Source organism: Oculina patagonica, chromosome 3 (genome assembly GCF_052425735.1).
Source record: "Oculina patagonica isolate OP01 chromosome 3, crgOcupat, whole genome shotgun sequence".
In the NCBI taxonomy this organism is placed as follows: Eukaryota; Metazoa; Cnidaria; class Anthozoa; order Scleractinia; family Oculinidae; genus Oculina; species Oculina patagonica.
In genome coordinates this window covers 14,876,208-14,888,281 of record NC_135760.1, presented here as the reverse complement: position 1 = coordinate 14,888,281, position 12,074 = coordinate 14,876,208, and the positions used below count along the sequence as shown (strand labels likewise).

At 39.1% G+C, this 12,074-nt stretch overlaps 2 protein-coding genes across 2 annotated transcripts; one reads left to right on the top strand and one right to left on the bottom strand.

Moving 5' to 3' along the window:
* Positions 1-359: 359 nt before the first annotated feature.
* Positions 360-4,215, bottom strand: LOC144646846 (putative 2-ketogluconate reductase). Its single transcript, XM_078506540.1, has 3 exons — positions 3,530-4,215; positions 2,605-2,770; positions 360-2,300 (listed from the first exon to the last, which is right to left on the bottom strand). The coding sequence occupies exons 1-3, from the start codon at positions 4,103-4,105 to the stop codon at positions 1,900-1,902; spliced, it is 1,143 nt and encodes a 380-aa protein (XP_078362666.1). The 5' UTR covers positions 4,106-4,215; the 3' UTR covers positions 360-1,899.
* A 1,653-nt stretch (positions 4,216-5,868) lies between these two features.
* LOC144646845 (protein yippee-like 1) lies at positions 5,869-7,311 on the top strand. Its single transcript, XM_078506539.1, has 4 exons — positions 5,869-6,208; positions 6,318-6,361; positions 6,457-6,565; positions 6,786-7,311. Exons 1-4 carry the CDS (start codon positions 6,107-6,109, stop codon positions 6,873-6,875), a joined length of 345 nt encoding a protein of 114 aa, XP_078362665.1. The 5' UTR covers positions 5,869-6,106; the 3' UTR covers positions 6,876-7,311.
* The last annotated feature ends 4,763 nt before the right edge of the window (positions 7,312-12,074 follow it).

Sequence of the window (12,074 nt, the reverse complement as noted above, 5' to 3'; positions counted from 1 at the left end):
GATCTGGGATGAGCAGTGGTAGCAATGGGTGGGATTGATAAGAGACACCTCATCTGAGAGTATTAAAACAAGAGGAAAAAATAGACATTCCACAGTGTAATTTCTTTCAAGATTTGCAACAATGGGATCCTGTGACTCTGTAATGGGGTCATCACAAAGTGCGTGGCAGCGAGGCGTGTGATCCATTCCCGGGTTAGCCGAAATGGTACTCCTGTTAGCCTATACTAAATAGTACTCCAGTTAGTTACGAAGTTGTATAAGCCCAGGGCTTATAACCATAACTTTATGGTAGTTAGCCTTATTACTTTGAAATATTTTAGGTAGGAATGATTTTTTGAAACAATATATATATATATTTTTATAAAAGAAAACTCTTGCCATTAATTTCAATAGATTTTATATTTTGTATTTAATCTTAATGCTTTTCTGAATTATTTTCTTGACATTTTCTTACCTTTTTTGCTGTTGGTCATCTGCAAACCAACATGCTAAATCTAAAAGTCTTTGTAATATATTTGTATTGTTTGGAGGGGGGAATCCCGGATTTTTCAGGGGGGGGGGTGGCTGTTACTGAATGTTTTGTTTATTATTTTGTTTTAGTCCCAGGATTTTTTATAGATCGGGGAGGGGGAGTTATCAACAATTTTTACACCTTACCCAGTGTCATCATCCTTATTTTGTATTGTATGTGTTTATTTGAAATTTTTTTTGGTGGATCTAGGGGATGGCTAGCCACCCAATCTACCCCCCCCCCTTTCCTGGATCTGTCCTTGATATTTGTTTCCCACATGGACCCATGCCCTTCAGCAAGAAAATAATAAACTTTCCTTTTTTAACCATCACTTCATTTGCATAATTATCCATTATGAAGATATTGCGAGTGATATTGTTGTGCACACAAATCTTTATGGACTGCTTGAGTCGTCATGATCAGAAAATATGTTATTCCTGGAGCTGAATGGGCCTTGAGAACAACTGTTTGGCAAGAAAATTTGTCTCATGAGGGGAGTAGGAATATTTACAAAAGTCATATTGCATTGTCGTTGTGATCATTTCCAGGCACTTACCATACCCCCCCCCCCCCAACTCTCCCTCATCTCCTAATAAAGGCACTGGCAGCCTACAAGGGGAGGGGGTGGGCTTATTTTCAGATAGAAAATTAATTTTGCAAGTTAAATTTTAACTTGGTGTAACTGATAGTATAAGAAAGTGATAAAAGTACCATGCAGATAATTTGACAGACAGGGGATTGAACTTATGGGTTCGAAGCATGTTTTGTTATGAATTCATTTTCCGAGTTCAGTGGCTTACAGCCACTTTGATTTGCTTTCACAGGGCTTGAGACAAACTTTTTAACTCACTGGTTTACTGGCTAGTGACATGTCAGATTTTACTAGCCAAAAGTAATTTTTCACTAGTCAGGTATATTGATTTCTATCAAGAACAGTTGACTTTTTCGAGTTTTTCACTAGCCAAATGGCTAGTAGGAATGCTAAACCTGGTAGCCAAAACCTAAATTTTATTAGCCTTTGGCTAGTTGGCTACCGTTAGTCTCCAGCCCTGTTTCAGAACAATGGACTTTACCCAAAATAAATGCATACATGTGCACATGAATGCTTATGTGCACTTGTCTCATGATTTCTGCATGCTGATGCAATATTATTTTCTTGTCAGTTGGAAAATATTTCTACACCAAACAGGTCAGCCAGTAGCCTGAGCCCACAAAATCATTTAAATTTATTATTATTTTTTTAAAAAAATGGTCTCTAGAGAGAATTATACAAGATACCGTATTTTATTGTCATCCAAAAGACACTACTTTTTGCATGCAACAGGGGATGAGGAAATTCTATCAACTTGTTAACTATATTGACCTTCTGGTTCTATCAGTAGACTGGCTCAGTTCACTGGGTAGAGTAATTCTTCACCACTGATTCCAGCCTTTAAATGCTGAAGCGATGTGAAATGCAGTTTCATTTGAGTGCTTGCTGTGTACGTCGCAATATGTGGAGTAATAATCACATTCGACATGTTTAACAGTGGGTGATCTCTGGGAAGTGATACTGGTTCTGTCACATCCAGTGCAGCTGCTTTGATGATGCCGTTCTGTAATGCCGCAGTTAAATCATCATGATTGACAGTTCCCCCACGGCCTACATTAATCAGAATTGCCGTGGACTTCATATAACTAAGTTCTTTGGATGAAATTAAATTCTTGGTTTCTGCAGTGAATGGCACACACAAGACAACAAAGTCTGACCCTTCCAAGAGCTCCTTCAATTCTGAACAGAATTTAAGACCTGAAAAAAATAGAAAAGAAAGGAAAAAAAATCCAAAAATATTTCTGGATATGGTTTAAATTTCAAAGCCAAATGATATTGTGTGACATTCCCAAGGGGCAAAGGGGACTGGGTATTTTATTCTGTTTGATATGCTCTCAGTTCCCGTCAGCCCTTGGGCGAGACTTATGATGTTTTATCTACACTGTGTGGCTATAATGGACCTGAAAATAACGATGACAAAGGTAATGATGATAATGATGATGACGATGAGTGGAGTTGGATAATTAAAATAAGAATTATGTAACAAGCAATATATATTTACCTAAATATTTTTCCAACTCTTCCTTTCGAGTCCGACTGTGATACAAGATGTTCATTTTAAAGCCTTTGGCACGTTCAGCCAAAGCTCTTCCAATGTTCCCCAAACCAACAATGCCGATAGTAGAACCAGTAACTTGCTGGCCAGGAGGTATTAACTGAGAAAGATGCTGGTAAAAAAAAATACAAAGAATAGTATCATGGTCACCGGGGTGATTTGTAAAATTAGTTAGCTACTCCAGTAGTGTCAAGAGTAGTACATGCATGTAGATCACCTCCACACTACAAGTAAAACATAGCATCTATAAAAAAATATTGTCTAGCTTCTTCTGAACAGTTAATTGTCAGTTACATGCTGCATAGAGCAGTTTGAGTGTCGTAAAACCAAAAGCAAAGTAATTACTCTGGCCAATCACAAACGACATAGACAATCCAAGGAACCAAACAAAACATGAAGCAAATAGCCGGCACAAAGCGCAGGTAGGAAAACGCGCTCGAGCGAGAGACAATTGGTTTTGGTTTTAGTATTGATTCGCTGAGAAAGTGCAGTGAGACTTTTAAACCTGTCACTAAGCATAGTACTGCAAAACCAAAGCAAATGCAAATTACTTTCGACACTCAAGTGAAAACGGCTCTATAAATCAGTAATTATTTAGCAATATTTGAATTTCATAATATTTGGTTATGATAATTTCATGTTCATTTGCTTTCACTCAAGAAAAGAAATTAGTGGAAAACAAAAATATTTTAGGGTCATTCCGTATTATACCCCTCCCCCTGACAAAAAAGGATCAAAGTGCAGACGTAATGCCTCAGAAATAACTCAATTTTCTTTAACCCCATCAGATTGGATGATCTAAAATAAAATGGCTCTTATTTGGGTGACACAAATATGCACACATTGCGGACCTATCTGCTTTACTTCTTACCGACAAATGAAGAGACGTGAAATCAGATGACTTTGCCACTTTGTCTGCAGCTATAATAGACCTTGCCGATGCCAAAAGAAGCCCAAAAGCAAATTCTGCGACGCTGTCACTTGGAAAATGCCCAGGAGAATGACCCACACGGATTCCACGAGTAGTAGCTGCTTCTACATCAATGTGATTGACGCCTGTGCTCGGAGTACTGATGACTTTAACATTAGGCAGCAAGTCCAGAATTCCTTTATCCAGCTTGATTTTTGATTGTGCATATCCTCCGGTGCAGAGTATTCCTCGCACGTTTTCTCGTTGGTTTTCGCTCAGATCAGTGATTGACACTTGGTCGAGGAGAATGAAATCGCCCATAAAATGTTCCGCGTAGAGTTGTGTAATCACGGGATAAGCAGGTTTAGGAGGCGATGAGTAGGAGAAGCACCACACAAGAGGAAGTGAAGACATTCTCAAAAATTCACTAATGAGGTTCCAAAATGACCTAATTTTTTGCTGAGCGAATTTTAGTTTGCGCCGACTTGTACCCAGATTCTCCAGACCTTGGCGAGTGGAAAGGGGTTGGGCAAACATGTGAGTGGCTGTCTATCAACATTTCATGTATCTAGACAACTTTTATCCTCGGCCTCCGAAAACACAGATGGTTTGTTACATGCATGTTACGAAGAACTGTCTGTCTCACACAGAACGCCTTCCAGTTTCTCTCGTCCCCCCCCCCCCCCCCCCCCCCTCTCTGCGCTCGCAAGAAAAAGAAAAACCTCTGGTACCTAGCGGGGTAGCCTGCAGAACATGCGGTTTATTTTGCGGGTCGAAGCGCGAAGTGCTAGGTTTTTATTTAGCGGGTCGGCCTCGCGCTTTGCGCGACCTCGCAATAACCCCGCAAAAATAAACCGCCTGTTCTGCAGGCTACTAGCAGGTTACCTAGTTGAAACCTTAGGGTATTTTCCGTACGAAATAAAAAAGGTCTTTCAAAAAGATCTTCACTAATTACTTATTTTAACATTAATGCATTGTTAAGAAAAATCTTATGAAAGGGGGCGGGTTTAGAAGGACTCAAGACTAGTCAATCTGTATCATAGAAAAAAAAGTTCAAGCCCTCCCTATTACTACCTCCCAGGGCTTGCGGTTAATGCCTTGATAAATGGAATATGGTGCCAGGAACCGTTATGTACTCCAGGGGGCTGTATTAGGCCCAGCTGCACGATCATGCATGCGATAACACGCTTTTGTGATCACAAAAGGGCCATTGATTATTGTGGATGTCCCGACTTCCATTCAACCAAGACTAATGTGGCGTGATATTGTCACGGAATTCTTTCGCGCTCTTTTCATGCAATCACTAATCGAGCCAGTTCACTTGGTTATCTTCACCGATCTCTATGTAAAGAGCATGAAAGAGGGCTCGTATACTTTTTGAGATAGATAGAAATCTGCCGCAAACGACAATTCCAGCACATATTAGTCACAAGACCATCTGGTCTAACTAACAACATCACTGTTGTTGATTACAGTGATCCTGGGTGATTATTGATTGCATCAGTATTAAAGTAAGTAAGTAAATCTAAATAATTCACACAGCCAATATCGGTAAGAAAACTGGCAATATAGTTATTAAATGATCTAGAATGTGCATAAATCCGTGTAACTTTCAGAACTCTTATTACTGAGTGTAACATTGCGCGACTGGTAAATTCGTGCGCTGAATCTGAATTTCTCTGACCCTCACAGCTGGAGTTCATTGACATACCCGCGAACATGCCTTCCGTCACGAAAATTGCAAATTTCAGATTAGATTTAAAAATTCTAGAAGGGCTCTGACTGCGCCGATCGGGTTTAAAATAAAAGAAATTTTTAAATAAACCGAGAACAATTCATGATTTCAAAGTCTCCTATCCGTTGTTGACGGAAACTAGCGAGTGAAAAAGCATGACGCAACGCGAGTCCGTGATTTTCTATTTAACAATTAGACTACACCCGAGTTTTCTAGAGCAAATCAACGGGCGCCCGGGCTTCGCTCATGCGAGGGCGGTCTTTGTTTTAGTCTCTGGTTTCAGTCCAACCTACATTTCACTTTGGCTCATCCGCTGCTCGCGAGCGCGCACTGTTTTCTTCGGCGAATGATCAGTGAGGAACCAATCAGATTCGCGGATTTCCAATGACACAGCCGAGTTTCTACTAATTCCGGTTATTGGCGAGCCCTCGAGCCTTCCTTTCTCTTTGACATGTATTTTTATCTGAGAGTTCTGATTGGTTACTTTGTCTCAGGTTATCAGAATAAGCCTTCTAATTGGTGGAAATGAACAAAAGCCCAGCTATATTGTCACGTGCGTAGGAAAACAAATTTTCAAAACAACATTCAGTGCGACAGACAAAGTTTACATCGCAAAGGGAAAATGTGAAAGTTGCGCTTTCGATTGGGCTCAATTATTTGACCTACAGCTGGTGAAGTATTTTAGCTGAGACGTGCTCGCGCTTGCGAATCTTGGAAGGCGTTCTCTTCGTTGGAGCGTTTCGTTTTCGAAACATTTGAATAGACGTTTTGGGAAAAAATCGCATTTCGCTTCCTTCGTCATTATGGTGAAAACGTTTCAAGCGTATCTCCCTCACTGCCACAGAACGTATAGCTGCATTCACTGTCGGGCTCATCTGGCGAACCACGACGAACTTATTTCAAAGGTAAGCGCAGTATCTTTATCGAAATTAATTGTCTTACAAGTTTGAAGAGATCACCCTTCGCGGTTCGTGACAACAACAGCCATGTTGATTCAATTCATTTTATTTTCAGTCGTTCCAAGGTAGCCAAGGCCGGGCGTACTTGTTCAATAAAGTGTAAGTATATTCTCCAGATAATTCAATTGTGAGTTTATAGTTTAGTTGGCATTTTTCACTTGTTCATGGTCTTTGGGGATTTGTTTTTCTCGCAGGGTGAATGTTGGTTGCGGTCCGGCCGAGGAACGAGTTTTGTTGACAGGACTACACGCAGTTGCCGACATTTATTGCGAGTGTTGTAAAACAACGTTGGGATGGAAATACGTGAGTATATTTTCAGTTTCTCGCCTCATTTCTCTGTGTTTCTACTTCATCACGAGATTTTTAGTCGAATTTCCTGTCAGTTACCTTGCGTGGGTTTTTCGCGGGGTCGCAGCAAAACAACCTGAAATGCAAATTTCTCGCCATGTTGAAAATATGACACTCGCTGCGCTTTTAAAATGAGTGGTCTAATTTTTCTCCTTTATTTTTCGTTGCCTTTTAGGAACATGCCTTTGAGAACAGCCAGAAATACAAAGAGGGAAAGTTCATCATTGAAATGGCACACATGATAAAAGACAATGGATGGGAATAGCGAAAATGAGAGGGACCGAACCAAAGTGAACTAAAAATTTTTATATGTCCAATGGACTGACATTGGATTTTGTACAGAGATTATGTTTTATTCATAATGTTAAAAGAGCTTTTATACTTGAACAAACCACACAGACATTCTGATATACGAACGGAACAATTTAGAACTCTTTCGTAAGAAATACTCGTCGTTTTCTTTGTAAATAGCAGAGATTTCTAGCTTAAATCTAACGCACATTGCGTCAAAAGATATCGAAAACATTTTAAGCCTTAAGGAAAGCTTATAATGTCTGATCTTAAAGCACTGCGTGTACAGTTAAATTCGCTAATATAGTTGAAAATTTGTAAATATGAAAATATCGTTGTAAGTATGTTTAATTTGAGGTGAGTGAGAATAAAACACAGAAAAATAATAAAATTGTTTTATGGCGATACGAGAGTAATCGATCATCATCGAATTTACATGCTCTTTAGATCCACGAAAAAATTATACAGCAATAATTTCTTTGTAAACACAAACCGGGTACCAAATTTTCAAGTTTCAGCGAACTGTTTTTGTTTATCGATTGAATTTCGTTTTCGTAGCATTCATAAATTTACCCCTTGTCGGCTAAGGTTCAAAATACGATATTTTGTGGTTGGCAACTAACATTTTCAAGCATATTGTTTACAACCTGTTCAAATGCATAAAGGTTCGCAATTTGCATGTTAAATTGTTGAAATTTGAGATTTAAAGCTTTCGTTCCCGCTAAGTATAGCTAGCTGCCAGTGAAATTAACTCGAAATAATTTTAATGAGGATGATACTCTAGCGGATTGCTACCCTTGTTTTTCCAAAGCACAAAACTCGTTCGTAAATGCGGGGGAAAACAAGACTTGTTTTTAAGATCAAAACTATTGCCACTGGCAACAAAACAAGATCAACCAATATGGGGAACTTTGATGAATTTGCAGGGTCTTATTCCCGGGTTATCTTTTTTAAAATAGTTCATGTTGTTGTATTAAAACGGTGAAGAAAGGTTTTTCCCCCTACAAGAAGAAAAAATATCCATCAATGTGCTTTGTTTTGCTTTTTGAGATGGCCGATATCCATCCCTTCCGGTTTTAATGCGATGTTCCTCGCCGCAGAATCAATATCAATTTCCATTTTCACAGGTGGAAAAAGAACGGGGGAGGGGAGAGTCAGGGGCACAAGTCGAGAAAGAAGCGCAATTTTACAGATTTTGCATTAAATTCGTGCTGCTTCGATCGTAAAAGCCGAAGTTTCTTGAAAAAATTACAATAGACTTGTTACGTGACAAACGAAAAACATGTTGTCAAGATACTTATAAAATATTTATTTTGAATCCAGCGTGGACGTGATGTAAACAATGAACATTTTGACATGCAAAACAGTTTCTAAGAAGTCAGTTCCAGTTTCCGGACGAGCTTCATAAACCTCTTCAACTGAAGAGGAGAAATGAGACTGTCCAATATTAACATCGGCCATTCAAAGGAACACGTCTCAAAGCCTAGAGTAACACACGAAAAAAAATCTTTGTAAAAATAAAATAAAATGAAATGAAGCGTCAATTTTTTGACTGTCCAGGCAGTTTTGTCAAAGGTTCCCTCTGAAAAATGTTTGTCGATTGACAGAATATTCAGGGATACACATGGTTGACAAGATTTTCACGCCTAAATTCTTTTTCTGCATTTCCTTGATGACTCTAAATGACTCACGAGTTTATTGAAGTGCGCCACTCACGACTTCCCAACCGCCCTGGGGACGAGGTTGACTACTTCCGCTAATTTTCGACTAAGCAGGCCTGTTAATCAAATGACATCTCTTTTTCTTTTGTTGCGATTTCTTGTTAAAACACGTTATAAATCAACCATTGCTAATGCGAGGCATTTACAGGTCAGATTATGTGACAATATTAATATTCCATTTAGGCCGGATGTGACAAAATGGGAATCAAGACTAATGCCTGACTATGTATGGATATTTCAAGAGAAATCGCCTTCGGGCTAGAACGTTTTAGACGTGCTTCCGGGACTTGTCCCTGCCAGTTAGCCGGGATGAATTTGCGAGAGCAACAGAAAAACAAAATGTTATTCTGCCCTGGAGCTTGCAATACATCCCCATATTTTTCCCTAGTTCGTACCGTAGAACAAGAAGCGAGAAAAAGCGAGAAAAAAATAAAAGCACGAACACTAATTATATAAAGGGTAAGGCGCACAAGACGCGCGAGGCCCTGAGTAACTCGCGTCCTACTTTTGCTCGAGGGCCTGCTAGGCATACGCCGAGGAAAATAAAAGACCGCCTGTTTTCCAAAAGCGTTAGTCAAATTTAAAGCCTGTTCCCAGAGGATTTTCTTTCGTTTTGGGGTGCAAATTTGATCGAGAGGAAAGGAGAAGAAAGATACCCCTTAGAACAAATCACAGTCGGTCCCTACCAGCATGCATGATCTCGACGCGGCTTACCACCCGCCTCCCCACCCTCCCCCGAAACTTTTAGCCACACCCAATCTAGTGGCTTCTAACGATCTTTGTTTAGTCCTGTTTATATTTAACCCTTTGCGTACCAAGTGGCCATATATGGCCACATAATTACAGGCTCCATTCGGGCGACCTTAAAGGAGGGATTTAAGGGGCTGGGAACTAATGCTACATTTTAGTGTAGACTACACAATGTAGTTTTTCAGTATTCTTGAGGATTTCATCGATCGAGCTTGTTTTGACCCAAATTTTGAAGGTTTTTGTCATTCAAACGTTTTGAACGCGGCGATTTAAAAATGGCGGCTCATCACGATGCCACTACATTAGATTTTGACGCTCAAAACAATGTTTAAGTTCAATTTATCGACGAAGAAGACTTCCCACTCGAGCTTCGAGCATCTCCGATCACAAGTTTTACTCTGGTGCATCGGCATCGAGCTCCAAGAATTCGAGTGAAGAGTTCGAGAAGAAAGAACACACTGCTCAGAATGAAGTGGAATTTGTTGAAGTAGAATGGTCAAGAAAGGTCGAACGAAGAGTAGATATTGACTTCAGTGAAGGACCTGGAATAAATGTCAACACAAGAAACCTGAAATCGTGTTTGGATTTATTTGAGCTCTGTTTTTAGACAGAAGGTATGGCAGTTGTGATCAGATGCTAATTAGGCAATTATAATTCTGTCTAAAATCCTTCTAAGGGAGGTGTTTTGCCCTCAGTAATATGTCTTATCCCTTAAAACATTGTTTAAAGTTGATAAGGATTTGAAATAAGAAGGCAAAAGTTGCATTTTTTTATTTTGAGCTAGGGATTTCAAAGTTCCTTTAAAAATGTGCATAATTATGCAAATTATGCCTGTCATGACGTCACAATTTTGACATGTGTCATAATTTTTATAAGTAATGTGAAAGTATTTTTAATGCACTTTCTAAATATATATGGTTTTATAGGGTTTTTGTTGAAATATAAAGCCTGACAATCATTCTTGTAAAGTATACTCATTTCAGTGTAAATAAATACCACCCCCCTTGGTATACAAAGGGTTAATAGCTCCGATCAACCGATAGTCACTCAGGTCCAAATGTTTGCAAGTGAAATGTATGTAAGGTCGATCCGAGAAGAGAAGTGCTCTGCCATTTGTAAGGTATCCTACCAATTCTGCAAATTAAACTTTTATTTTTACATATTCTACAGCTACATCACTGTTTCTGTTTGTGCAAATAATTTTACGAAATGAAATGAATGAAAGACTTTAATATAGTGTCAAAAGTACCAATTTAGCTTATAAAAACAAATTGGGGACACTATTTACATTAAAATATATCTAAGCTACATAAAGATAAAAATATTTACACTTAAATTCTAGGAGAAGAACCTTACTACATAGATATTCCAAATACAGATTTTGACTCAAGGCCTATTAAACAAGCCCCAAACAGCATTTTCGTGCTATTTTTAATTTCTCAGATATGCTAAAAATTGTATTTATTGATTTTCAAAGTGGAAGTAAATAATATCTATGGCAAAATATAACTCACTTATCAGCTTTTTTGGTCGCCAAAGTGGTTTTCCTTACACGAACGCCAATATGGGAACATACTGGTGAAATGTTTCACATATTTACTTAGCAATGTCACTGTTTATTTATACCCACTCTCGATACTCTCACGCCCTGACCACTGTAATGATAAGTATCTTTGTAATAATGTAACTTTTGAAATATTTTTACGACCGTACAGTCAGGTGTTGGGTGGCCGTTTACTCGCAAAAAGCCATTCTGGCGTAGTCCGGTGATGAAGGATGCTGCTAAATAAAATTACGCGAGAAAAAAAACAGGTTTTCACCTGTTTACTAAAGGCTGGTTCTCATATGATCGCTCTGATCGTTTCCTTTCGCATCGATTGTTTGCAAATATAAATACCGAGATGATTGTAGGCGATCGAAGCGAGTGGAAGCGATCAGAGGTTCTCATATGATCGTCCCGATCGCCTGGTATGAGTGAAGACCTACGAAATACAATCATTCTAGCCCTAGATTCAACACAATGGCAGTCTTTAATGAAAGAGCAAAACTCGCGGCTTCCTATCTTTTCAGTTATTGCAGTTTTACGGCAAAGAAGGGAAAGAGAAACTAGAAGGATAGAACATGGGCGATCCAAGCGAGCGCCCCAAATCGCCGCAGACGTTAGCGATTGTCTGTGTAATGTTCTCATATGATCGCCCCGATCGCAACAAAACTTTTTGAAGTGACAGAGGCGATAGAAACGATCGGGGCGATTATATGAGAACCAGGCTTTACGTGACTCAAGTGTTGGAGAAGATCAATATCAGTTTCTGTCACAGATATTCTTATGGAAAATACAAATAAAAAATAAACTTCACGGTACAAGCTTTCTCTTGGCCTGTGCAGTTTCATGGTCCAAAAAATGCATTACCATTTTAAATAAATAATCTGAAAAATCCAAAAAGTGATTTGTAACAAGGATACACCTGTCAGGTCAGATGTAAGCTCAGCCATCTGTTCAAATATAGGATAATAAATGATACTTAGAAAATACTTAAGTCGGTGGGTTAGGCCGGAAGCCCAAAATAGCACACCGTATACTTTTAAGGCCGCAGAGCGAATGTTACAATCTGTGGATATACTACTGTTGTACACCGGTATTTGACGCATTTGCTGATTAACTTAATGAGTCCCACCTGTCTAAGGTGGTGTTCTACCTCGGC

Coding starts and splice junctions, on each gene's coding strand:
- LOC144646846 (XM_078506540.1), bottom strand. CDS start 4,105: ATGTTTGCCCAACCCCTTTCCACTCGCCAAGGTCTGGAGAATCTGGGT. Junction 2,771..3,529: donor TCACGTCTCTTCATTTGTCG/GTAAGAAGTAAA, acceptor TTTTTTTACCAG/CATCTTTCTCAGTTAATACC. Junction 2,301..2,604: donor AGAGTTGGAAAAATATTTAG/GTAAATATATAT, acceptor TATTTTTTTCAG/GTCTTAAATTCTGTTCAGAA.
- LOC144646845 (XM_078506539.1), top strand. CDS start 6,107: ATGGTGAAAACGTTTCAAGCGTATCTCCCTCACTGCCACAGAACGTAT. Junction 6,209..6,317: donor ACGACGAACTTATTTCAAAG/GTAAGCGCAGTA, acceptor TTTTATTTTCAG/TCGTTCCAAGGTAGCCAAGG. Junction 6,362..6,456: donor GCGTACTTGTTCAATAAAGT/GTAAGTATATTC, acceptor TTTTTCTCGCAG/GGTGAATGTTGGTTGCGGTC.